Genomic DNA, 27,644 nt, shown 5'->3' with positions numbered 1-27,644 from the left:
TTTCTTCCTCTTCCTGTTTACCTCCCTCCCTTTATCTACTGAGAATTAGCTTAAGCCCCTCTTTCAAATTGTCTCTGAGGTTTCTGTTTTCACTCTACTTGTGGATAGTGACTGATCTGTAAGAAATCCTTCACATATTTCTCTTAGTAGTCTTGAGGAGTAACTACTTTTATCTATTCTAAGGGGTTTGCTGTTTGTCTATCATTTATAAAAATTAAACACACAAAAGAATCACACCACTGATAAATTGCAGTTCCATTTTTTGCAGTTCCATTTTCAAATCTAACCAAATGATTTTGTGTGATTATTTTTATCCATTGTATGCTATGTTTTAAAAACTCCTTATAAAAAGTTTAGGGTTGGGGTTCTCTAGTTATAAGTTTTCTAAAGTTTTTATTCTCTCTTTCTTTACACTTAATATTTAGATGCATTTAAATATATGACTCTTCACATTTTCAACAGAGGAGTGAGTAATCCACCCTGTATTTCATTATGATAACTGTATACAGTGAGAGTACTATTGGAAGCAGCAGAACTAGTTGAAGAAACTGAATAAATGTTAATAAAGTGACTGACAGAATAAAAGAGGCATGAATTGCTTGGGTTGAGATAGATACATAAGACCTGATAATGAACAGTGTTGAGAAGCAGGGAGAAGAGAGTGGAACTTGGGGGTTTCTTTCTTGAGTAATTGAATAAAAGATATTAGCACAAAAGCAGAAAAAAGAGAAATAGTATTCGAGAAGACAATCAACATGGTTTGGGAATGATGAAAATAAATTATCTTCAGGAAGCCCATAGAAACCCATAAAAATAACTGGGCACGATTATTGCCTCTAGTTTTCATAAATGTACACACCAAGACCCAAATTCTCCCAAGATATTGTAGAGTTAGAGAGACAATTGCTGCACAGGAAAGGCCAATGAGTAGTCTTAGGAAACACAGGCCCTGTGTATGTGTGTTTCCCCTTTCAGTTTAGAGTCATGTCAAACTTCAAAAGCAAACAAACAAACAAAAAAAACTTTAAAAGATATGATTTAATTGTATTAACAAACAAAACAAAAAACATTTGATAAGCAGAATGAATGGATTTCTTCAGTTGTAATTCCTAAGGACCTTTAACAATCTCCTGATAATCAAAACTGTCCAGAGGGTCCTGGGGTGTGCCTAAAGATTCCCCACCTCACTGAAACCCTACACGTGAGAAACTAGAGTACCAGTAAAAGAATCTCTGCATCTAGCCTCGAACTTACTCAGTATTGTCTCAAAAGTGAGGAGTCACATTTCAAAACCATCTTGAAATATTCTGTGGGTAAAATGCTTTGGAAAATCAAACGCACGAGCTGAGAGCTACAACTTGAAAAGCACAGCTCACTCTTACCTAAGCAATTACGATAGTCACCAAAATACTTGTATGGAACAAAGCACTCTCTGCTAGGAACTTTATATGTGTGATCTTAATTTATTCCTAACAGAAACCTTGCAAGCTAATTATTATTTCTCCTATGTTAATAGTCAGAAAATCATTGTTTTCTTCGGATCATATGATGTCAGTGACTAGTTACAGTGGTTCTTAATGCTTTGTTCTTCCAGCATCCAGATAATTCTTTTCTGTATCAGTGTAAAAATCAAAGAAAAAAAATCAAAGAATCATTTGCATTCTTGCCTTTTGTTGGGTATGTTATGTAAGTGATTTTTATTAATTTGTTAAATTAGCCTGTGTTGACAAAGCATACATATTCACTCAGTCTGGATGAAGAACGGCGTAAAGATTTCACACTTTATTCCAGCTCCTCTTTAAGTGCTTCCAACATTGGTTCCTCCCATGGCCATTAAAAGTCTTGGGGAAAGAAGCTGAAGTTTAAGGATAGCACCTACCTGTTGTCACCCTCTCTGGAGAAAAAGACTGAGAAGGTTTGAATGTTTCCTTTTGTTTCTGCAGGTGGACGCCAACTCAGACGGACAAAGCGACTAGAAACCAAGACAGGGACCACGTCTCTGGGAGCAGAAGGAAGGATACTGGAGCTTGGGATGGCTAAGGAGAGACAAGAGGAGACCATCAGAAGTGTTGGTGCTGACTTCAGCATGGAGTCAGAGCTGAATTATAACATCCATAGCCAAGAATATCAAATAACTTCTAACAAAGGCTAACAAGAGAAATAAATAGCATCAAAAATGAAATCAAGGATAAACTAGAATTCCCCGACTTTTGAACAGTGAGTTATAAATAACGCATATGATTTTATTATATGATATGTAGTTTTTATTATTCTTGGAACCAATGACAAAAATAGAAACAATGCCAATGTAGGCAAACAACAGCAAAAGACATTGACTAATGCATTTATTTTAATGTTTAAAAGTCATTTTGTGTGAGTGTGCATATGTGTGCATGTGTGTGCGTGTGCGTGTGGTCTGTGTGTGTTGTGTGATGTGAATGCATGAGCAAGCATATGCCACTGCACACAGATTAAAAAAAAAACAGTACAGTAGCCGGGCGGTGGTGGCACACGCCTTTAATTCCAGCACTCGGGAGGCAGAGGCAGGCAGATCTCTGTGAGTTCGAGGCCAGCCTGGTCTACAAGAGCTAGTTCCAGGACAGGAACCAAAAAGGCTACAGAGAAACCCTGTCTCAAAAAAATAAAAAAAAAACAACAAAAAAAATACAGTAGGGACTCTCCATCCACCATAACAAAGCCTTGATAATGTGAATTTCTAATATATATTTAAGATCTAGATAGGCTTTTGCTTTAGAGGTATGGAATCAATACAATATTTATAATATTATAAATTTATAATAAAATAAATTTTATGATAAAAGTAATATGTTTCTTAGGAGATCAGTGAAGAAATACTTTGAACAAAAGATGGATCAGTGATATGAACGTAAAACAAATTATCATATGTAATTAATGACATTTCTCTGAATCCTTTCTGGCAAGAAGCAGGAGTTGAGTAAGTAAACAAATAAATGAGTGAATGAACAAATAAATTCATGTGTCCATATTTGAAGTAAAAGCTACAATCTAGAATATTAGCAAGATGTTCATGTACAAAGTTAAATTAGTAATGATTTGGTCAAAATGGAATCAATTAGCTTTTCCAACAGGTTGAAACAGTAAGAGAAGGGTCATACTCTCACAGGGATGTAACAAAAGCTGCTGATTGCTTTGTTTGTGATTTTCTTTATTTTGGAAGATGCAATTATATATAATTATCATAAATAGGGATGCCATCTGATGTCAGGTAAATACACAATTTCTACTGTCAAAGAAAAGTTATGATTCTTTTAATTACTGATTTCTTAGGTGAGAGGTGATTAACAACAGAAAAGACACAGGACAAACAGTTGTACACAAGCTGACATAGACTTCTGTAAGATTCTCATTTAATATTAATCTGATGAGATACCAACATTCCAAAACACAAGCATAGACTTCTATGTGAGCATAACACCACATGAAAACAAACTGTTATGACAAAACCTTAATTTACTCAGAGTAGGCTTTTGATACAATTTAGAGTAGTCTGTTTATGTAATTTTAGAGTACTGAAAATAATTAAAAGCAACAAGTTAAGAGCATTATAATCAGTGTGAAACCAAGTGATCTACACCTCTCCATCTCTAGCCTCAGGGGCAAGTCACCCTAGGTATAGCTCTGTGTACTCAACATTATTGGGTCCTGCACAGTTATGTGATTATATTGTAGTTCTCTCTCTGTATCTGCTTTATTAATTTTAAAATAAATTATGTGGAAGAGAACAGGCAGATGGACAGTTTAAAATAGTATGTTTTATGTTGTAAACTATGGAAGAATACATTTGAAATGTCACATTTAGCAAATGATAGGAGAGTCAGGTGATAGATTTGCAATTAGTTTGGTATCATCATGCCACCATAAGTGCATGTCTTAGTTATGGTTACACTTGCTGTGATTAAAAAAGCATGACCAAAAGCAAGATGGGGAAGACAGGCTTCATTTGGCTATACTTCCACACCATTATTCATCATCAAAGGAAGTCAAGGAAGGAACTCAAACAATGAAGGAACTTGGGCACAGAGGTTGATGCAGAGGCCATGGAGAGTGCTGCTAAATGCTTTGCACTCAAGGTTTGCTCACTCTGCTTTCTTATAGAACCCAGGATGACCATCTCAAAGATGGCACCACCCACCAAGGCTGAAGCCTCCCATCTCAATCATTAATCGAGAAAATTACAGGCTTATCTACAACCTGATCTGATGGAGGCATTTTCTGAGTTTTGGTTCCTTCCTCTCAAATAACTTCAGCTTGTATCAAGTTGACATAAAACCATCCAGCACAGTGCATACACCAAAATATCACAGTGTCCGCCATACATGTATAAGAATTGACTTCATTTAAATAAAATACGATTACTATGTAGTTTTCAGTTGAATAGGGAGTGGCCAAAGGCCGAAGTAGTTAGCATGAATAATCTGCTGGTATAGAGAAAGAAAATGCCTTTAAACTTTAACAATACATAATTGTAATTTGCTGTAGAGTGTCCCTGAATTTAAAAGCGAACTCAGTGACTATTGCTCATCGGAAGGGCTCTGCAGCACTTAGAGTTGGAAAAATGGATTTGCAGATTTTTGAGTCACTTTTCAATTCCAACGTCATTCTTCTCCTAATTATGGTGTGTTTGTAAATGCATAATTCATCTTTGATGGATATGTTTTTTTCTTTTGTTCAGCTTCCTGAATCAAGAAAATGTTTCATCTTGACAGATGATTTCTAGCCTCAAGCTACAAACAGCACAGTTGCCTCTACAGAACCTGTTTTTGTTTTTGTAAAGGCAATGAGGAATAGTTTATTCTAGAGCAATGTTAAGTGACCAGGGCCTGGAAATATAAACGGAGGTTACACCAGATTCCGTGTTTCAGTGTGAAATTGATTCCATGAAGTTTTATAATTTCATAGAAAAAATATAGGGCTAAATGAAGGCACATTTAACATGCATTGATGAGATCAGAGAGATGATTATAGCAAAATGAGGCAAGCATTTTTATAGGTCCAAGATGTTATCTAATGATATTCTTTGCTTTTAGATAGATGGAAGCTATCTGTCTGCTAAGTAAATAGATTTTAAAAGGTTTTTTTTTTTTGTTTTTTAAATCTATCATTACTCCTAGGATGTTAGTTCAGACACAGAAGTGGGCAAGGAATGTCTGTTCGAGAAGGTGAGAGCTAGCCCCAGGTACCAGCCTCTTGAATCTGCAACATGCAATCTCTCTGTTGATATGGGATTCTCCTCTGTATGCTATGAATATCATTTGTTAGTAAAGAAACGGGCTTGGCCTGCTAGGGCAGAACAGAGCTAGGTGGGGAAAACTAAACTGAATGCTGGGAGAAAGAGGGTGGAGTCAGAGAGAAGCCATGTAGCTCTGCCAGAGACAAACACTGGAACTTTACCCAGTAAGTCACAGTCTCGTGGCAATACACAGATTAATAGAGATGGGTTAATTTAAGATATGAGTTAGCCAGAAATACATTATTGGCCAAACAGTATTGCAAATAATGTGATTTCTGTGTTATTATTTTGGGGCTGAGCAGCAGGAAACAAGCAAGTAACCTCCTACAACACTCCATGTTACTGAAGGTCTAAGCAACCAGCCAGATTCAAGAGGCACAGCTTCTTCTCAGGAGCTTCCATTCATAGTTCAGACTGTTGGCTAAATATTACATTCTGAATGTGTGGGGACCATGTATTATTTATTAAATATTATAAGGTAGCTCATGGATAGGAAGGCTTCAGCTTTGTGTTGTGATCTGATGTAGATGGAACTGAGATGTGGGGAATATCCCAGTCTTCAGGAGAAGGGAATAACTGGTAAACACTATTAAGGAAGCAACTCCCCATGCAGCGGCTTTTTGAAAAGTCACATTTCTGATCATTTAAATATTAATAATCTGGTTCAGTGAATGCAAAAACTATATATACAGGAGAAACTGTACAGTCAATCTTGATAAAAATATGTAAAATTTGGTTACTTTTGATGTTTGTTCCATTTATAATCTTCACTCCATTAAGCCTAATTGTGTTTCTCGTTTCTTAATTTTAGGCATATTAATCTATATCCCATGTAAATATTATGTCATATGCAGAGGGGATTAAAAGAACATATCCGGATCATGACGGCTAATGTATACAGTATCTTTAAACTGATTTTTGCAGACTATTTTCTCTAGTTCTCTGATTGCATTCACTTTGTTCAGGGACTGGCTGAGTCAGTAGCCTGCTGTGAACTAAACTGTTATCTGTGAAATCCTTTAAGTGTGGAGAGGAAGGAGGTGCCTCACTTTCAAATGGTTTGAAAAGCATTTTCCATGTGAAATTCATAACCGTTACATAAAGGTGTAGCGATTTTTACCGAATGGCAGGAAGTTTTCAAGTTAGTTCTGGCTCCATGGACCCTTTGTTTACTTTTTGGTATATATAAGTTTTTTCCCAGAGAAGTAGAGTATTTACAATAAATAAAAGATTGGCTGCAAGTCAGTCTGTTAGAGCAGAATTGGGAGAGGAATGGAAAAGGCTGACATCTGATACACACTATTTCTCTTGAGAGCAAAGACAAAGAAAGGTACACAAAATCTCCCTGAATTCAGCCTAACAGGTGCTTTAAAGAAGCATTCTTCTAGTTAAGGTCAGACACATAACACCCACCGGTCAATGTTTACATCTATGCCTACCATTCCTGTTCGCTATATTTAGGATTTTCCCACTGAACAAAGCCCACACAGCTGCACACTGTTGTGGTCACTGTGACGTGTTTATCCCTGTTCTGTGCATGCTCCTCAAATCTAACACAAGTGTCTCCCAGCGACAACACCTTCGTGTAATTCACCTTCCTTCAGCTCATACTCTATTCAGCATCCAGAATAAGCTTATACAAATACACACTTGATCATATGACTCTCCTGCTTATTTGTCCTCAATGTCTTCTCTTTATCCCAGGGCAAATTTCAAATTTCACAGTCAGTTTGCTGTTTTAGCTCATGTTTACCGTTTGCCTTGGTTAGACTTCCTCTACCAAACTAAAAAGAGCTTAAGAATGTACACATTGTATGGAAGACATCGCTGGAATTACCAGTGTGGAAGAGGTCACAAAGCAAAACAGGGCAGAGAGGGAGTGCTTAAAGAATGACATATGTGTGACCTAGATTCTTAACTGTGGCTTGTGACCGAATGGGGGGATAGCAAAATACTGGAATAGAGTAAAAGTTTTCTGAAAGCATAATGATCAAAATTTAAGCTAAAGTCAAATGTGTAATAAGTCTGAGGTATTTCTGGCTGAAAATTGACCAGACCGTAAGCAGTCACTTGACTTTATCCTTCCATCCTGAACATATAACATATGCACTTCCCCCTGCGAGTGGTATCAAGCCACGCAGGGCCAAAGCCAACTGCCTGAAGCACTCATCTCAGACTTGAGACTATTGACTATTAAGAGCAGCATGATTTCCCCTAAACTTGCAGAATTTCCTGCTCTTGGAAGTATAATAGTTAAATTGTGGAAAACAAATACAATGTTTTCCTATAGGTCATCACTCTACATCTAGCTCTCAACTTAATATATGTTACATTATGTTGGGCTAGTGGTTTTTAATCCTACTTGAATTGCTGACTTGAGTTTCATTTGCAAAATAAATTTTCCCTTGAAATTAGACAGATATTTCAACAGTTTCTGAAATGCCCTTTAACATCATCCATTTTTGTACTACCTAGTTCCCAACATTGATAACTATAAAATCAAATCACAAATCTCCTCTGAAAAAAGACTCTCTATATTCTACAATATCAATTAGTCAGTCAAGATGTAAATCTTTATGTAAAAATAAACTGTATCAAAATCATTAGTATACAGACATACTTTCATGTATAATAAATGGTAAATGTACATGCACACCAAGACTTTTTTATATAGAGACCTTTATAATTTATCATCAATAATTTGATTTGTATATCATATGTGTGTGCATCAAGGATCACACAAAATGTGTGTGTGTGTGTGTGTGTGTGTGTGTGTGTGTATACAGGATCACAAAACTTCTAGGATGAAAAACACCAATGTGGAAAATAAAACTTTGACTGGCTGACTTAAGCACTCAGGAAGCTAAGGCAGCATGACTCCAAGTCTGTAGTCAGTCTGCGCTACGTAGTGAAGCTTATTACCAAATGAAAACCAAAGAATGAGTTATTGAGATAGTGTTAATTGTGGAAAATTCAATGATCATCCCCACGGGAAATTTTGTGATTCAAGTGAGTGAAACCCATTTCTAAAGGAAGTAATTTGGGGTGCTTAGCATCTTTTTGTTCCTCCCCTGCATGAGGTTGAAGAAGGGTGAGCATTTTTTTTTTCTTGTTCAATCGAAACATGTGTCCTGTGTCTAGTAAAATGTCTTTGGGCTAAGGCTTACAGTTATGCCCCACAGACAGTGCTCATTATCTCTTACTATCGAGCAACCTTTGCTCCAGGTATAGAGAGATACAGACATCAGAAGTATCCATTGTTCTTGTGACAGATATAGGAAACCCTGGCTGCGTTTGGTGCTTATATTCAGCCCTTTAAATTCATGGTTGTCCTCCGGCAATGTCCAGTGTGGTTCAAGCAATCTCCACTCTCCTACCGCTGACAGTATCATGGGCTCACTACCCCAGAAGTGCTTTCTCTGTGGGAAAAGCACCAGAGAGTTTGCAAAGCAGGAAACAAGTAATTATTTTTATCGTAAGAAGAATGTCTAAAAGTAAATAATGAATGATTCTATTTAAAAGAAGGTTTAGGTCCAAGAAATAAATCGAGAAATGAGTATTTTTAAATAAAACTAAAACAAGCAAGGCTGTCCTAGTGGAATGGTTTTAAAGGAGTCAGTGTCTAAGGACAGCCAAAAACCACACTCTTGATTACTGTCAGTAAGGTTCTCCAAGCACTACCTTTTCAGAATTCAATTCGGTGAAAATGCCTTCCACTTAAAACTCTCCATTCTATTGGGTTGGATATTATAACTTCAGTAAATATAGAACTTAAAATTAACAAATAATTTCTTCCTCTGGAAAGTCATCTGCAATTATAGACCACAGACAGCTCAAAAAAGATCATCTCTGCAGCTGTCAACTTAAAAGAGTGCTGGTTTCTTACAAAATACCTTTTCTCTTTCCAAATGTGAATAGTGATGACCAGAAATTTGTGAAGTTTGTCAAGTTAGAAAAATATATTTCAAAAAACTATGGAAAAAGTTTTCAAATCATTTTCCTTCCAGGAAAACTCATTCCTACGTGACATCTTAACCAAAATCAAGCTGGCTTTTTGCTCATCGCAAGCATGCCAATGAGGAGTGCATTGGGAGTGTGCTCACAAATAGACGATCTTTTCCACCGTGGCTCCAGGAGTTGCTTCTTAGTCAGCTGGTCCAGATTCATATAGTATAGATCAAACTGAGAACAGCCCGAATCGCAGAAGCTTTCTCCCTCCGCGTAAATGGTTGTCATATGACAAAGAATAGATACCTTTTTCTTAGAGCAATAGCTTCTTTTATTATACAGGGGAATTAATATTGTCCATGCTATGCTAATCCTCCACGCTTTCTTTCAACGTTAACTTCTCTTCAAATAAGGTCTCAATGAAGAACCAATCAGAACCTCTTTTCACCGCTCTTAGAGACCTAATCTCCTGTCTGGCCCTAATCTCTCTGGCCCATTACTGTTTCCATGGTTACAGCTTCTTTATCTGTTGTGAGGGAGAGGAAAAAGTGAATGTGCTGTACTCTAACAGCACAGTCTTCGTCTTTTAGGAACACTTTAAAAATATCAGAGTAGAAAATTTCAAATGGTTATGGCGATTTCTGATGTTAATTATAAATCACAAAAATGATTTGGAAATAAAAAGCTGTATTTTATAGCATACTATTGAGTACATTTTTTTTCATAAAGTTAGTCCTCTGGGGTACCAGAAGTAATTTTTCTTTTACAAATTTAAAATTTAGGGGACAGGGAATGTTTGGGGACATTTCTTTTTGCTCTGAGCATATTAATAGTATATTACCTTCATTCCCTACATATAATATAAAAGTTAAAATATATTTCTAATACAAAATGTATTTAACTTATTAAACTTCTAACAAAAAGATTAATTTCCCTGTCATTCCCCATGTTATTAACTAAGATATGTAATTCATCTACCAACTGACCGTTTTATTAGCTACTGAAATACCCTAATCTAAAGACATCACAGAAATAAAGTATATGTAAGCATTATTAGTGAAGAAAAAGAAGATTCCATTGAAATATTTAAATACTTTTTCTCTCTCTTTTTGTTGGTAGCTTGATATCATACCTAAACGTGTTCTCTTTAAGTGGGGAAGTGGATAAAATTGAAATGTTCAACGTTCATAAATTAATTACATAATTTGTCCACAAAAGAAGCTTGTCTGTGTGATTTTGACATTTTTAAAACATAATTTGTTTTATAAAGTTTTCAAATGTTTTCAGATTTGAAAGAACTGTGGCATTTTGGAAAAAAGAAATGCGAATTTTTAAAAATATGGGCTTAGATAGCCTTTCCTTTTAAGTAAATGAAAAAAAAGTTAATATACTTCAAGTACTCAATAATCTTAATCCTGTGGCTAAGAAGATGGGCTGGTGGGCACAGCGCTGGCAGTGCAAACATGGGCAGTTGTGCACCTGCATTCCCAGCACTCACGTATAAAGTTGGGCGATATTCTCAAGCCTATATTCCCAGTACTGGTGGAAATGTGGCTAAGCGGTTTTTGCTGCCCAGCCAGTATAGTCAATTGTATGCCATGTTCAGTGAGGGACCCACTGTGACAGCCAAACACATATAGACAATATCAAATGACACACCAGAGGAATCAGCACTTTCATTCCCTTTAACATTATCCCTTTTCAGTTTGAGGAACCTTTAAGCTCATCTTTCCTGTTGCTTTATAAAGCACACATTGAAGGCTTGTCAACTACAGACACTGAACGTTCTGCTGACATTAACATTCTTCCCATCCTTGTAAACAGCTGCTGTCTTTATCCCATCCCCACTATTTTTTTCTCCTTATTACATTTCGCTACTCTCTAAGGCAGTATCTTTTTATCCTTTATTTAATTTTCGAATCGATTTCTGTGTATATACTGATATTTCATACAAACATGCACTTACATAAATTCATGTGTACACATCAGTAGACAAGCACATACAGATGAGAAGGCAATATTGGGTGACTTCTGATGTACTGCATCTTACTTTATGATATACGGTCTCTCTTGATATATTCACCAGTTTGTCTTGGCTGCCTGGTCAGCTCCCCCCAGGAAACCTCTTGACTCTGCCTAACACTAGGGCTACAGGTACCGGCTTCCATACCTGACTTTTACATGGTTGCTAGGATCTAAACTCCCATCCTCACATTTGCGTAGCAAAGTGCATAAGAATTCTCCTCAGCCTTTAGAAAACAAATTTTAAGTGTGTCCAATGTCAAGCCAGTATAGGTAGCATTTATGTCCATTGGCTTATTCTACCTTAACAAAATTTTTCCAGTGCATTCCACAACCTAGCATGGGTCAGCATCCACTTTCCCACAAACAATGTTACATTATTAGCAGATAACACATCTTTATTTGTTCACCCATCAAGGTCTACCACAGCTGATTACACATCCTGACTCTTGAGATGTATGTATCGCAATAATTTAGGAGTTCAGGTATCTCTTCCAAATACTTATTTAACTTCCTTTAGAGATACCAGGTTTGAGGACAGGTACATCACACAGAGGTTGTTTAGTGTGTTAGAGGATCATCCACACTCATCTCTGTAATTGCTGTATACAATGTATCGGGAGACCCAAGTTTTACTCTAAGCTATTTATGCCAATCATCGTCAATCTGAAAATAAACTCTAAACATAGGACAAACAATAAATCAAAAGAAATCTCCAAGAAAATACAGGCTTGAAGTGAGAATAGCTATTTTTCAACCAAATAGACAAAGTGAGATGCATTTCAATCTGCTCTGGAAAGTAATGATACATTCCAAACCATGTTAAAGGCATCATTATGTAAGCATATTTTCTATAGCACAGAGTGCTTTCATGGGAAGGCATAAAAGGAGCTGCAGAATGTGTCTTGGGTTGATCTGCAAATCCAGAAGAGGACCTGGGGCTTTGATAGAGGGTGTGTATTCCTCATCTCAGGACCATACATCAAAGGACACTGCCAGGGGAAAGCTTGATGCTTTAAAAGATTCCCTGTGGTCCTAAACAGAGACAAGCTGAGTGACAAATTCATGGAAGAATTTTTACAGCCACAACCTTTAAAACTTGAATTATTTTTTAAACAAAATGAGGAGAAAATGATGATTGGTCCACCAGTAAATGTTTCCCCTTTCCCTTATTAATTCTATACATTGTAAGAATAAAAATACATAGATAAGCTTTTAATAATTCTCTTATTTCTAAAGTGCTTATCTAGGCAGAAAGTTTTCAAACAGTTTACGCAAGATGCCACAAAAATACCCATAAGTGAGGGTAAATGGTCAGAGTAATACACACACATATGTGTGTGTATGTGTGTATACATACATGGATGTATATGTATGTATAAGTACAGTCTTTGGAGTTACATAAATGACAAAGTATAATTGCTAGATCTCTTTACTTGTGTTGTTTCTCAGGCAAATGTTCCATTTCTCTGATCATTACTTGCCATATTTAAATTTCATCTTGCTATTTATAGTAGAGTTGTTACATAGCTTCCTAAAGTAGCTAACATACTATTTCTATTCAATGGATGGCTATTTCTATATTTTCTAGTCCTTACATTTAAAAAGCCTGCTTCTCTTTTTTCCATTGTATACTTTTAGCTCCTTTATCAAAAATCAGGTGTTCATATGTTTGTGGGTTAATGTCAGGGTCTTCTATTCGATTCCATTGGTCGACTTCTCTGTTTTTATGCCAATACCAAGCTGTTTTCAATACTGTAGCTCTGTAATAGCGTTTGAAGTCAGGGATGGTAATGCCTCCAGACAATCCTTTATTGTATAAGATTGTTTTGGCTATCCTGGGATATCCTTAGCGATCAGGGAAATGCAAATCAAGACAACTTTATGATACCATCTTACACCTGTCAGAATGGCTAAAATAAAAAACACCAATGATAGCCTTTGCTGGAGAGGGTGTGGAGAAAGGGGTACACTCACCCATTGCTGGTGGGAATGCAAACTTGTGCAACCACTTTGGAAAGCAGTGTTTCGGTTTCTCAGGAAATTCAGGATCAACCTACCCCTGGATCCAGCAATACCACTCTTGGGAATATACCCGAGAGAGGCCCTATCATACAACAAAAGTATTTGCTCAACTATGTTCATGGCAGCATTGTTTGTAATAGCCAGAACCTGGAAACAACCTAGATGCCCTTCAACAGAAGAATGGATGAAGAAAGTATGGAATATATACATATTAGAGTATTACTCAGCAGTAAAAAAAAAGACTTCTTGAATTTTGCATACATATGGATGGAAATAGAAAACACTATCCTGAGTGAGGTAAGCCAGACCCAAAAAGAGGAACATGGGATGTACTCACTCATATTTGGTTTCTAGCCATAAATAAAGGACATTGAGCTTATAATTCATGTTCCTAGAGAAGCTAAATAAGAAGGTGAATCCAAAGACAAACACATAGGCATCCTCATGAATATTAACCTTCATCAGGCGATGAAAGGAGACAGAGACAGAGACCCACATGGGAGCACCGGACAGAAATCTCAAGGTCCAAATCAGGAGCAGAAGGAGACGGAGCACGAGCAAGGAACTCAGGACCACGAGGGGTGCACCCACAAACTGAGACAACGGGGATGTTCTATCGGGAACTCACCAAGGCCAGCTGGCCTAAGTCTAAAAAAGCATGGGATAAATCCGGACTAGCTGAACATAGCGGACAATGAGAAATACTGAGAACTCAAGAATAATCTCAGTGGGGTTCTTGGTCCTACTGCATGGACTGGCTTTGTGGGAGCCTAGGCAGTTTGGATGCTCACCCTAGGAGACCTGGATAGAGGTGGGCAGTCCCTGGGCTTCCCACAGGTCAGGGAACCCTGATTGCTCTTCGAGCAGATGAGGGAGGGGGACTTGATCGGGGGAGGGGGAGGGAAATGGGAAGCGGTTGCGGGGAGGAGGCAGAAATCATTAATAAATAAATAAATTAAAAAAATAAATCTAAAAAATTAAATAAGGTACTAATTTATAATAAAAATGAGCCTCAGTTTCTCTACAAAAAAAAATTAAAAAGCCTGCTTCTACTGAGACAATTTTATGATGGCTTTCTGGAGACCCATGAACCCTATGGTAACATGCTAAGAATTAGTTGAGCTCAGTTTAACAGACATTATAGACATCGGTTCTTCCTTATATCAGGATAGTAATTGGTCACCTCAATATCCTTCTCTATTTCCTTTAGCAGGTTTCAGAGCTAAGAAACACATCTCTAGTATTCCATTTGTTAACTCTAGCATTCTACATGTCTGTTTCTGGGAGAGACTACTTTATTTTAGGCGTAGTTTTTTTCCCTCTGTCCTTTGCATCTGTCACTAATCCTGATTTTCTAAAGACATGTTTAATTATCTCTTATCAATATCATTTCCTGGTAACTTTCCTCTGCCACAGGGTAGCTAGCTTCATGGACAAGCCAGGACCTTCCATGTCCACCCTTTCCATTGAGAGTTTGCATTGAATTTGAACTCATTTTTTATACTTTTTCAATGCTCAGTGACCCCAAGTATGCTATTTCATCTACCCTCTGTCGTCAGAGCATCTCTGGGGATAAACATTGACAAACTGTGACAGGTTCCCTTTTTGTGTGTGTATTTTCTCATCCAGCCCCTCAATCCAGCCATATGGTGTTTTGTGACCAGCTGCTTTGTCTGCCTTGTGATCCTGGTCTCTGTCCATGACGAATATCTAAAGTCACACAACAGAGACACAGACAACGTGGCGAGCTCTGAGAAGCATTGCTTTCATACAGTTTCTTCTGGAGATAAGAGAGCACTAAGGTGAAATGGTGGACACATCATGTTATTAAGAAAAAAAAAAAAACCTGAAAGACAGACAGCTAGCCAGGAGGGAGGAAGGGAGGGAGGGGGGGGAGAAGGGAGGGAGGAAGGAGGAAGGGAGGGAGGAAAGGAGGCGGGAAAGAGGAAGGAAATTAATGGTAGAGACTGTACTTTGTTAAATAACTAGAAATACTAAGAAACTCAAATAAAAGTCAGTTGGAGAGACTATACTTCAGTAATAACAGGCAAAGCTTAACCATTCTCTTGTGCATGGGGAATACCTTTAAAATCACTTTTACTATTTTAGGATTCGAAGAAACTAAAAAGAAATAAAAAATGCTTCAATCACAATTGATAACTAAGTAAATTCTGCTAATGGGAAATTTCCAACCTAGCCCAAAGGTTTTTGCTGAAATTTTAAATAACTTACTAAAATGTGCAGCAGAAGTGAGAGTTGGCAAGGCTTAGCACCAGGGTTAGAGCGCTTTGTAACTTTCCCTGAGACTCATTCAGAAGTTCAGGCTGGCTGAACACTGTGTTTGAGTTGGACAGGGTGGTACGCTGTGAGTCAGAACTCCCAGAACGCAATGGTGCAGCAGCCCGTGGAGACTCAGGAAGCATCTGGGTGTAGCGTGCTCCCTGCTAATCTTATGATACTCATCCATAAATTTTGTAAGCACTGGAGCAAATTAAAGGGAAATAAACATAAAAGCAATAAGCAAGTATATAAATCTAAGATAAATTATTAATTAGTCCAATTAAAGAGAGTTTCAAATTTTTCTTTAAAATTTTATTGGAATTACATTAGGATATTCTTATACATCTATGTGGTGTGTTATGATCATATTCACAAACCCTTCGCTGGCCTCTCTTTTTCCTGTTCCTAGTGCTGTTAATACCGTGTCCTTCTTTTGTATGTGAGAGAAACTAACACATTTCTTTGGCATTAGGTAGGGAGTTTAAAGGAATAATGTGTGTGTATGTTGCGGGTCAGGGAGCTGCTGACAGAAGTGTATGTGTGTTTTACCAGTGTCTACATTACTGAAAAGATCTCCCCCCCCACCTTAATCTTTCTCTTCCTATATAAATCCATAAGTAGATGTGGAGAACAATAAGCCCTCCCCATTTCATGACAGACACAATCTATTGACATGACATGCAAACATTCACAGCTGCTGTAGGTTCAAGGGTCCCCTGCACAGGTACAGGGGATTCAGACTTCCTTCTTACTCTTCCCTTTCCCAAGATTCTCAAGTTCTTCCTCACTTTCCTCATAGACCTCAATAGGTTCTATGACCTCCCAAGTCATGGGCTTTTGACCTTGTTTGCAGCACCAAACATCAATTTTCTTCTGAGGAATAGGTCTCAAATACAATGAGGAAGTGGATAGTTGTTACCTGAACTTACTACCCAGACTGCACACTGCAAAGTTCACCTTGCTTTGAAAGTCAGTGTTTTGTTTTTATAGCTCTCTCTCTCTCTCTCTCTCTCTCTCTCTCTCTCTCTCTCTCTCTCTTTGTCAAGAGAATGTCTCAAAGTTGTCCTGGAACTCACTATATACCTTAAGATTACCTGGGATTTTTGACCCTTGTCCTGCCTCAGCATCCAAAGAGGAATTACAGGCACAGACCACCATGTCAGCTCTTGAGTGTGATTATACAAGTAGAACCCTATATCATTTCTAGCGTTGATGCACTACAGAACAGCAGGGGGAAATGCACATGAAGCATGAAGTGGTTTGTTGTTGTTGTGTTTAGTTGGTTTTGGTGTTTTTGTTTTGTTTCTTTTTTGGATTATGGTTTGGGAGTATTGCTATTTTATATGAGATCAGCCTCTGTTTTGGAAAGTAGGACCCTACGCAGGTGGTACTCTCAACCACAATTGATTTATCAATTATGTAAATATGTTCCTTCCTCTTTTCAATTATTCAAAGTGAGGAAAATGACCAAAAAAAGGTAAACCCAAAATATAAATAAATAAATAAATAAATAAATAAATAAATAATAAGTAAAAAGACTCCAGGGAAGCAATCAGGGCAAATGCTGGTCTTCACCTCCAGGCCCCATCTGGTTCAGACCTATGCAGGCCCTGTGCCTGCTGCCACTGTCTCTGTGAGCTCATATGCACATCGATCCTATTGTTTTAGAGGGCTTTGTTAACTATATCTGATCTTCAGGTTTTCCCTACTAATTACAGCCATGTCTCCACAGAGACTGCAGCATGACCTTTAAATACACAGATTTAAGAGTAATTTGGAAACAAAAACAAGCAAAAAGCATGTGGATCAGAATAAACATTAAACAACAACTATATAATACTTCAAACATGTATATTGCCCACTCTGCTGCCTAATTCCCTCAGATTCTGGTAATGGATGAGAAATCAGCACACTTTTAAGAATTTTATTGTTGAACTCATGTACAATTAACCTTTACTCTCTAAAGCCCTGACATTCTTAGTTTTGTGCAAGCCTGTGGTGTATCTTTGTGAGTTCTGGGCTATCACCTATCTTTAAGATTATATGAAGAGACAGAAATTTGCCCCTACATTTTTTTTTATTTGCAAAAGTGCCACACTGGAGTCTGAATGTTGAGAAAAAACTTTAAACAAAACCACATTGGAAGATAGTCTGTTGAGAACTTTGCAAACACTCTTGCACCTGGTCAAAGTAAACTGGGAATGAAGGAAAATGCTGCAAGAAATGGATAATAGGGACATGACGACTAGATGCGAGGGAGTACCCTATTAGAAGAGACAGAATTGAGACCGAAAGAAAGTATTACAGCAAAACCTGATGAAAGTTGAGCGAGGAGGACACCCTACTTTGTATCACTAAACCAATACTGATTTTTCAGTTTCAACAGATGTCTATGATGTGAGATGCTAACAATAGGGAAACATCAGGTGCCACATATGCATATGTTGTCATATATTAAAAACTACCTATAAGGCTAACACAGTTCTGTAGTATATGATCATTAAGGAAAACACCACCATTCCAGGAATAGCTGTATATATGCCCTAATGCTAATAGCTTTGTACTACTTCTAAATCATAGGGCAAACTCTGAAGATATATAAAATGCTCATCTACTACCAGTATATCATTTTATTTTGTGTGAAAAGTAAAAACAAAACAAAAACAAATTGAGAAAGTCATAACGATAATGTTATTTCAGAATTCTTTTTAGGATCATCTGCCTGCCAGAGAGAAAAAGGTAAATCTTGGATAACTGGTAAGAGGTGCACTATCATGCTTCCAAATACAGACTGAGGAGAGAAGTCACTCAAAGTACCACTTCAGTCTGAGAAGCTCCATCTTCTCCAGTACCCCAGGATTAATGATGAGTCTTTGGTTTCACCTGGCACTTGTCTGGCTATGTGTCTACTGTGCATTTCACCCCAAGTAATTTTCTGTTTCTCAGCTAGGTCTCCATTTCACCTTTTTAAAGCTTACATTGTGACTAACAAAATTAAAAATGGCTGTGTAAGAAATCAACTGTATATTTAAGTTTCTATGATGAATTTCCAGAGAATGTGGACTTGGCAAATTGTAAGGCTCTCTGACAAAAAGAGGAAATGTGGGAAGAGGGTTTCACCTTATCCTTCAATCTTGGGTAGTTGAATATTCACCATGCTTCCCTGAAAAAGTCCAGAAACTCTATAAAGGATGAAAATCAATTTAAGGTTATAATATTTGCTGCAACAAAACTCATAATTCTAAGTGAAAATTTTTCTCTGTCTAAATACATGTTTGCTGGGAGGAAGGGAAAAAATGATGGGCAAATTGCTTAAGGAATCTAGAAAACAAAGAGTGGAAATTGTGGAAGAAAAATGCATATTCCAATTAGTCAGATGGAAGGATTAACCAGCAATTCCCTAAAATCAAGACAGTTAAAATAGCACTTCCAAATTTAAAACTTCATGTGTCACAGCTCACTCCTCATGCTAAGGCATTAAAAGAAGAAATTATGAACTGAAAAGAGCTTTGAGTTATTTGTTGTTGTTATTGTTTTTAGGGTCTCATAAAGTACTTCTGAACTCTAATAATTCCCTATGTAAATTCATGGTCTTCCTCTCTCCACCTCCACTGTGCTGGAATGTGGGCATATACCATTATGGTCAGTTACAGTTGGGAAATGTTTATTTGTGGCACTGAGTAATTGAACCCAGGAGCATTTGCTTTCTAGGCAATTACTCCACTAATTAGTCTATTCTCCTAGCCCTCATTTCCAGATACCTAAGTGTGGCTTCCATGTAGAAATTTATGATTCTGTCTGTGAAGAACAGTCAATCTTCGTTTGCTCTCAGAACTCTTTCGCATCTCTGTCTTTTAATATTTAGAAAGAAAATAAAATGTGAATTTCTATTTCCGTCTTTCTTTGTGAGTTCTAGAGCTGAGACACTGGCAATTATTTTAGGGGGATGTGTAAACCACATATAATTATCTTTTCTTGATTTATAATTCCCTGTGTCTAAAGATTTCTTAATATCTTCCTGTTCTGAAAAATTAATTGCTCCAAAGATAAACAGTAATTGAAAATCAAAAAGCAAAGTTTACTCAGGACTTTGATCATAGCTTGTCCCTCTAATGACTATACCTGAAGGATGAAAGGGTTAGCCCAACAATCAAAATGTCTGGAAGAATTTGATTGGACAGAAGCTTACCACATTCTAGCTATATAAAGTTTTTCACTTGTCTTCATGGCATCAATTACAATTTATGGAAAGTGTATTAAAAGTTTCAAACTTATGTGAGTAATTCATTCAAGAATACCCCATATCATTTTTCCTCTGAACTTATTATGTGCTATGTTAAAAATTCTTACACAAGCCCTTCTAAACTCTGAGTGGACTCTTGGGGTGTAGGAGATTTGTTGAATGAATCGATAGTCACACAGTATGCATTTTGATTTATAAATCTCCTATCAACGCTCTCTTCCTGGGGTAAAGACCATGTATCACCACAGAGTGACAGTCTCTTATGTTAGCTCTAGTATGGATTAGTCTTTATACAAAGTTTGATTTCCATTTCTACTTTGTGTTAGTTTTGTTCATTTTACTTTATAAGGAAAATTGAGTGATCCAGTTTTTAACTATAAATACACTCTTCGAGCTTTCATGGTGATAAGGACAAGAAAACCAAATGGCCAAGTCTAATCTTGTAACAAATGTTAGTATATTAACAGAGTTCTGGAGACTTGAGGGGTATTCAGAGTTTATTTAAGAGAGTAGTACTCAACCTTCCTAATGCTACGACCCTTTAATACAGTTTATCATGCTGTGGTGACCCCAAACCATAAAATTATTTTGTTGCTACTTCAAAACTGTAATTTTGCTACTTTTATGAATCATGAAGTAAATAGAAGGTGTGCAGGGTCCCCTCAAATGGGTCATGGCCCACAGGTTCAGAACCAATGATTTAAGATAAAGAATACATTAAGAGTTTGAAACAAGAGGTCTTCAAGTTCAGGATCTTCAGATAGAGCCTGAGCCATTTAGTGAAACTCTGATTTAAATCAAAAGTCTAACAAGGGCTGGAGATTTAGGAAACTGGTGGTCTTTTAGCACAAAACAGGCTCTGGATTTGGTCTCCTGTGTGAAAAGAGAAATAAAGAAGAAGACCCGCCCCATGGTTCTAGACATCTGCTGCTTATTCTGCTTCTGTTTCTGCTCAGAATGATGCTTTCCATATGGAAACATCACTCCAGAATATGGCAAGCTCATTTCTGTGAAAGAATTCATTTTCACCTCCAACAAATTAATCTGACTAAAGACAGAGCTATGTGGATAAATGCTTTTTAATTTGGATTTTAACATATGGTTTTCTAATACATATTTTAAAACTCAGCAAATCTGTTTCAACCAGAATGGAGAAACTTTATTTATAGAAAGATGTGCAAGACGAATACAAAGATACACACCTCTTTACCCAAATGATTAAGTTTTCTTATCTCAGAATAAAAGCATCCTTAGACAAGGTACAAATACACTCATCTAGCCATCTGATGAGTTATATGTTCAAAATACCTATACTAAATGTCTTCTGTATAAAAAGCACTATTGCAGGAAACAGGGATGGAATATACAAGGCCTCTTCCCTGGTGAAGCTCACTCCCCCTTTCTCTATCCTGTAGATTCAATTAGTTATGCAAATTGGGAGCTACAGAGTCAGTTGCCTAGATGCCTCAGTTTGGATACCTGTGTCTTCTAAATCTTAGTGTGCTAAAATTTCTTTCTTAGCATTATGGTATTAAACTAGAAACTTTAAGAGTAAGGAGAGAACTAGGGGCTCCATCACCAAAATGAATTCATGCCATTCAGTGCCTCTTACTTCACTAGTTCTCAGGAGAACACACTTCTATAAGTAAGGCCACCCACTATGTTTAGCTACTCCAGAACATGTTACCTGTGACACACAGGAAAGGCAAACTAAGCATGATGCATCATAGACCCTCCCATCACAAAAACCGTGAGTCACATGTACTGTTCAGCATAGAACATTCTCTTTTAGCAACAACAAAAGATTAAATCAGTGAGCAAATAGTGATCAAAATGGGTATGTTTCTGATCCAGAGGGTAAAGACAGGGACCAAACATATGAGAATCACAGCTGAGCTCCATGCTGTACATCATTCAGTATCTAATAACCTGGTCACATAGTGGTCAGGCATCCTCAAAGCCATTATATCAGTTTTCAATTTCTCAGTTTTTTTTTCTCCCTATAAATGCTAATGATAAGTTCCTAGGAATATCGTAAGCATCTTTTAATTAAGAATTTTTAATACAATCTTTTCTCATTTTACAGAGCTATCCCTGTTCCCCTCTGTCTCCTCCTACTGCTTCCTCCACCTTCCTCCCACTCTCCGTCCATTCCTAGGAAGGTGAACATCCAAACTGGCTAGGCTCCCACAAAGCCAGCACATTACATAGGTTCAAAACCCCGTGCCATTGTCTTTGGCTTCTCATCAGCCCTCATTGTTCGCCATGCTCAGAGAGTATTATTTGTAATAGCCAGAATCTGGAAACAACCTAGATGCCCTTCAATGGAAGAATGGATGAAGAACGTGTGGAATATCTACACATTAGAGTACTACGCTACGGTAAAAAACAATGACTTCTCAAATTTTGCATGCAAATGGATGGAAATAGAAAACACTATCCTGAGTGAGGTAACCCAGACCCAAAAAGATGAATATGGGATGTACTCACTCATAATTGGTTTCTAGCCATAAACAAGGGTCACGGAGTCCTTCCCCTTTCTTCAGCATCCCATTCCCTCATGTTCTCCTCCTACCTTCCCTTCTTCCCTCCTCTTCCCCTTCCACCCTCCCTTACCTCTCTTCTAACTTTTTTTCAGGAGGTCTTGTCTGCTTCCCTTTCCCAGCGGGATCTATTTATGTCTCTTTTAGGGTTCTCCTTTGATGTGGGAATTCCCCCCTGTACACTGTGAATATCATTGGAAACTGGCTTGGCCTGATAGGGCAGAGTAGAACTGGGGGCGGGGTGGAACTAAACTGAATGCTGGAAGCAAGAAAGTAGAGTCAAGGCGAAGCCTTGGAGCCACAGCCAGAGACAGAGACCTGGAAACTTTGCTGGTAGGCCACAAACCTCATGGTAAAATATAAAATTATGGAGATAGGTTAATTCTAGATGTCAGAGCTAGCTAGCAATACGCTTAAGTAATTGTCCAAGTTTTAAAGTTTCTAAGGAATCAGGGTGCCAGGAACACACTAGCAGCCTCTTAGAACACTCCTTGTTACCTAGCATCTTAAGAATATCTTAAACAAATCCAGGCAGTGGTTGTGTGCACCTTTAATCCCAGCAGAGACAGGGGGTTCAATGTGAGTTCAAGGCCAGCCTGATCTACAGAGAGAATACCAGGACAGGTTTCAGACTATAGAGAAATCCTGTCTCTAAAAACCAAAAAGAAAAAAATCATAAGCCCACGACTGAGGTAAATTTATATACCACATGTATAAAATCTGATTCACAGAGAATATAGGAGAAATGTGAAACCTTCCAAGAAATTAGACCAGAAGATGAACTACTGACTCACTTTGACCAAGCAAGGGACTTGTCAAATACTTCAGTTTTCCCTGGTATATATTTCCTAATATTGAGATAAGCAAAATAATTTTCAAAAATTCCTCTTGATTAAAAATTTAAACTTAATAACTTTTTGAGTAAGTTGGAGAGATATAACACACTCTAGTAATACTTATTCCCAGTGAGATACTAACTTCAGGAAAAAAGTGCAAGTTTGGAAAAGATATGAGCATTGTTCAGCAAAAGGTAATTATGTCTCCTATGTCTTAGGAACTTCATGGTCAGTCTATGGACAATGAATAGGCATTACTAGTTACTATTTATTTAATATTTACAATACTAGATTGTATTTTCAGATATTTTGGGTAATTCAGACATTCACTCAAGATCTCAAAATAGCAGAGAATATCTACACATCTAAGCTCTTGGGTTCAACAATAATATGCATAGATCATGTAAGCATACAGGGTATTAAGAATAACTTCTGTAGTTGTATTTCTCATATTAGAAAATGAATATTAAGTGCTTAGTGTTGGAGAGTTGACAAGGAAAAATACATTAGGCAATAAGAAAGAGAGCTAGAATTATTAAAAGTCGTATTTCTAAATTACGGATGCATTTGCAGTATTTAGTAGCTTGTCAGAGCTGCAGTCTTATTTTGCTGTAAACCCACAGGCATATCGTTAGTGTCATCTTTGAAATATTCACTAATTCAATGGCAGAGTTGTAAATTGTCTTGATTCTAGAAGGTATAGAGCCACCTGTTATTTTGAAAAACTGAACATCATGTATTTAGAGGATGACAAAAATTAAGGGAGCTCTCACTGTATGATCAGAGATGCTAATTTTCTGGCACAAATGTAGAATGATGCATTGTGCAATCCTGGCAATTATACCAGAAACCAATCTACAGTCATTCATTAACACCATTTCTTCAGCAAAAGTAGAGGGATATGACATCTGTAACTCATATTATGATCTATGTTATTTTATATTATGTTTTTGGTTTTATGAGCAATAGACAACCATAAGATAATTTGAATAGATAATTATTAAAATACTCAGGTTTCACATTCACCTACTGTTCAAGAATGTAAATTCATTTTGAAAATTATAGGTCTCATTTTCCTGATGAAGAAGATGGAAAGTGACAAGCTTAGAGAGAGGTGTGTTAACTCCTTCATAACCTGGTACATTAAGCACTGACAAAATTGACTAAAGAGCTGCTATGATTCTGAGATTATGTATAAAAACCAAATTTATGCAAATAAAGCAAGTTTTAAAGTACCCTTTTCCTATTTACCTAAAACTGAATTACATGCTCCAGTTTTTAATAGTTCTTATATCTATTCTCATAAGTCTACTAAAACTATTTTTTTTTGGTGAATGTGTCATTATGGGTGTACTATGAAACAATTGTGGTGGATATTCCATCAAGTGACAAAGGTGAGCTCATTTCATCTAAATAGGCTTGGACATGCAATAAGGACTATAAGCAAAACTGATGTGTGACCTATTATTACCTGTTCATATTGGACAACATGGCAAAAGTGATGGAATAGTCATTCTGGGAATAAGAAACCTGTTATGAAACCATGCCTAAGTGGACCAAAAGAAGATAGTCTCGGGCTTTCCTTCAGGAAGTGAAGAGCTCTAATGTGAATAACTAAGGGAATGCTCTCTTAGCCAGAGAACAGTGAGTGATCTCGGCCATAATAAAACAGCCTGCAAGAAAATAGAGGCTTCTGATTCTCAGGCACATGCCACTGCTCCTGGCCATGACCGAGGAGCTAGAGAGTTGATCAGACATCAACTGTAATGCTCACCTGACCTGGAGCCAATGAAGCCATGAAACACAGAATCTGAAAATTCTGACTCAGACATCTGAGACTGAAGAAAGCATTGTATGAAATAATCAGGTTAGTGGTTATATAAATCTGTGGTTAATATGATAGATAGATATGCCATCCCACTTCTAGGAGAATAGATATCATTGAGTCTACAGAGACAAACTGAGTTGTCTTTACAATAGTCCTGCAGAGCTTGGGTGTTCAGCATATGTCAGGAAAGTTGCCAGCCAGCTCAGTTTATTTTGTGAATATATTTGGAGCAAGATGAGGATTTTGTTCATAAGTGAAAATTAGTAAACACTACAAGACTCGAAAACTCAATTTTGTTTAAAAAGCCTAGACTTGAATTATATCATTTATAAACAGGTATTTCTGATCTGCAAACTATACATATTAGAAATGAGGTAAGTTCTGACAGATACCTAAATGTCGCAAAAGATCTCTCATCACAATATTGTCCTTTTAAACTTTCTAGTCCATCTCTTCTGCTACCTGAACTCCAGACAACCTGTGATTTGTCTCCTCTTATTACAGGTTCAGTTAGTAGTTCTGAATGATGTATTAACAGGCTCAAGCATACATATTATCTGAAGCTCACTCTCCCTACTTAGCTTAAAACAGTTACTCCAGCTTTCATGTGACCCTGAAAAACTAACACAGGGAAAGCAAAGTACTTGGTAATCTCCCCTGTAATACTGGCAGTTAGTGGTTCCTAGGGGAGAGAGTGGCACTGGCTTTAGTGGCATAGCCGCTGATAATCCACCCTATCTCCAATTAATAAACTCCTACCCAAATCCATAGCAGCAATTTTAATTAAATTCATTGGGTCCCACACAAAATTAATTCATAAAGTAAGGAGGGTGACTTGCTGGGAAGAAGAAGGTTGCAGAAAAAGGGTGAATGGGTGAGGAAGGGTGATGGGAGGATGATATCTACTAAAATACTAATATCTGTGAAATAGTCCCCTTCAACTTTTTGGCAGTCATCCTGAATGTGCTTGCTCTTGTCTGGTCTCGGAAGGCAGAAGATTAGAGCCTGTTTCATACTTGTATGGGAGAAATGTCTCCTCCTGTGATCAACAACGCTTACAGTTTACAGCAGTGTGTGCCTCCTTCTCTACTCACGTATACATGCCCATGTGTATGTTGTAGGGACCTTCACAGGTATGTACCTTTCAGTGTATGTATTATTGTGCTATACACTTACATATCATATGAACACATACACTTTACTTTTCAAATAGATCAAATAACTGATAATGCATGCGGGCGAAAATCAATGGAAAATGCAGTTGTAACAACTGAGCACATTTATTCAGTAAGTGGCTCTCAGTAATTAACTGACATCATATACTTAAAATATCAATAAAGTAAAACAGAGATGTGCTTTCTTCCTGTTTTATCAATACTACAGTGTCCACCATGTTTGTGTCTCAGCCTTAGGATATCCTGAGCTCTAGGGCTAGGGTGACCCCTGTCATAACCAATCAGTCAATTTGAAAACATGGTGTAAATCATGACTTATAGGTTGAAAGCAGTTCTCACACTTTTAGATACTCTCCTGGGAAATGAAACTCTGAATGGCTGAGCACTGTTTCTTCCTCAGTCATGCAAACAACAACAACAACAAAAATTCAAGAGAGAAGCTTGGTACTACTAAGCAGATTAGAGAAAAACACAAGATACTATGTCTAGCTAAAACCAGCATTATGACATGGGAAGCAATAGTCCTAACTGTAGCCACACAAGAAGAGTAATACTGGAACAAAAACAACTAGTGACCCTGACGAAACATTACCCCTGAACCCGGAGAATATTCTACAGATTTATTGTGTGGCTGTAAAAGTGAAATTATTGAACGTTATTGTCTTTCCTTCACAGGACAGGCTGGGTCTTTGTTTGCCTTGCTCCTCCTGTGATACAAACAGTAGGAGAATTTCATTTTTCCCCGAAGTCCTGGATTCTCAAGTTCTAACAGCTTGATTCCCACCTCATTAGCTTCAGGCTCACGCATCACATCATCTTTGGAAGGACATTATGCTTTCCCTATCTGTCCCATCCCTATCATTCACTCTTACTAGTTGAACCGAGAATTAGGAAAGATGAGAACAGCATAAGTTTTGTTACTTTCATTCTAATAGCTGAGCTACAATGTGTAAGGGAAATGTCTAGCAGACAGAGAGACAAGTTTATTGCATCAAATAGAGAGACAAGCAAGTCTATTGCGCAAATGAATGCTCAACCACCAAATACTGAATGAGACTATGTGGAAATTATAGCTTCATGATTAGCTAGGGGGTTTTGTTGTTCTTTGTTTGTTTCTTTGTTTCAAACATGCTGCCTACTCCCAGGACATTTTTGATTTTCTTTTGAAACCCCCAGGCATGAGTAAATTCACAAACTCAGTCACTAGAAGGAACCGGTTCTCCAGCAAATGTCAATTGCTTTTTAATTTCGGTCTTCCCACCCCAGAGCTGAATTCCAAATTTAGCTGTTAAAGAATTCTTTGGGAATTTGAGTAGGAAACTCCCCATAAGCTAAATAAAATCCAAATAATTCAAAAATAATATACCAATCAAGACAGGTTTTTGGATCTCTATATATCCCAATAACCTGCAGAGAAATTTATTTCATATTTGAGAACAGCATGAGGCTCAACTAGTATATTATTATTGAAT

The 27,644-nt window shown here is 37.3% G+C and overlaps 1 protein-coding gene across 1 annotated transcript in view; it reads right to left on the bottom strand.

The window, feature by feature from the left end:
- The window catches only part of Dcc (DCC netrin 1 receptor), a 1,005,453-nt gene that overhangs the window by 303,147 nt on the left and 674,662 nt on the right, over positions 1-27,644 (bottom strand). The window contains exon 8 of the mRNA XM_041639231.1: positions 1,880-2,036. Within this exon, the coding sequence (XP_041495165.1) occupies positions 1,880-2,036 (157 nt within the window). The remainder of the gene's footprint in view (positions 1-1,879; positions 2,037-27,644) is intronic.

This window comes from Microtus oregoni, unplaced genomic scaffold (assembly GCF_018167655.1).
Source record: "Microtus oregoni isolate MIOR12 unplaced genomic scaffold, Mior012 000057F_ref0000458, whole genome shotgun sequence".
In the NCBI taxonomy this organism is placed as follows: Eukaryota; Metazoa; Chordata; class Mammalia; order Rodentia; family Cricetidae; genus Microtus; species Microtus oregoni.
Note: the sequence above shows the minus strand (reverse complement) of the source record. Positions and strands in the feature narration are given on the sequence as shown.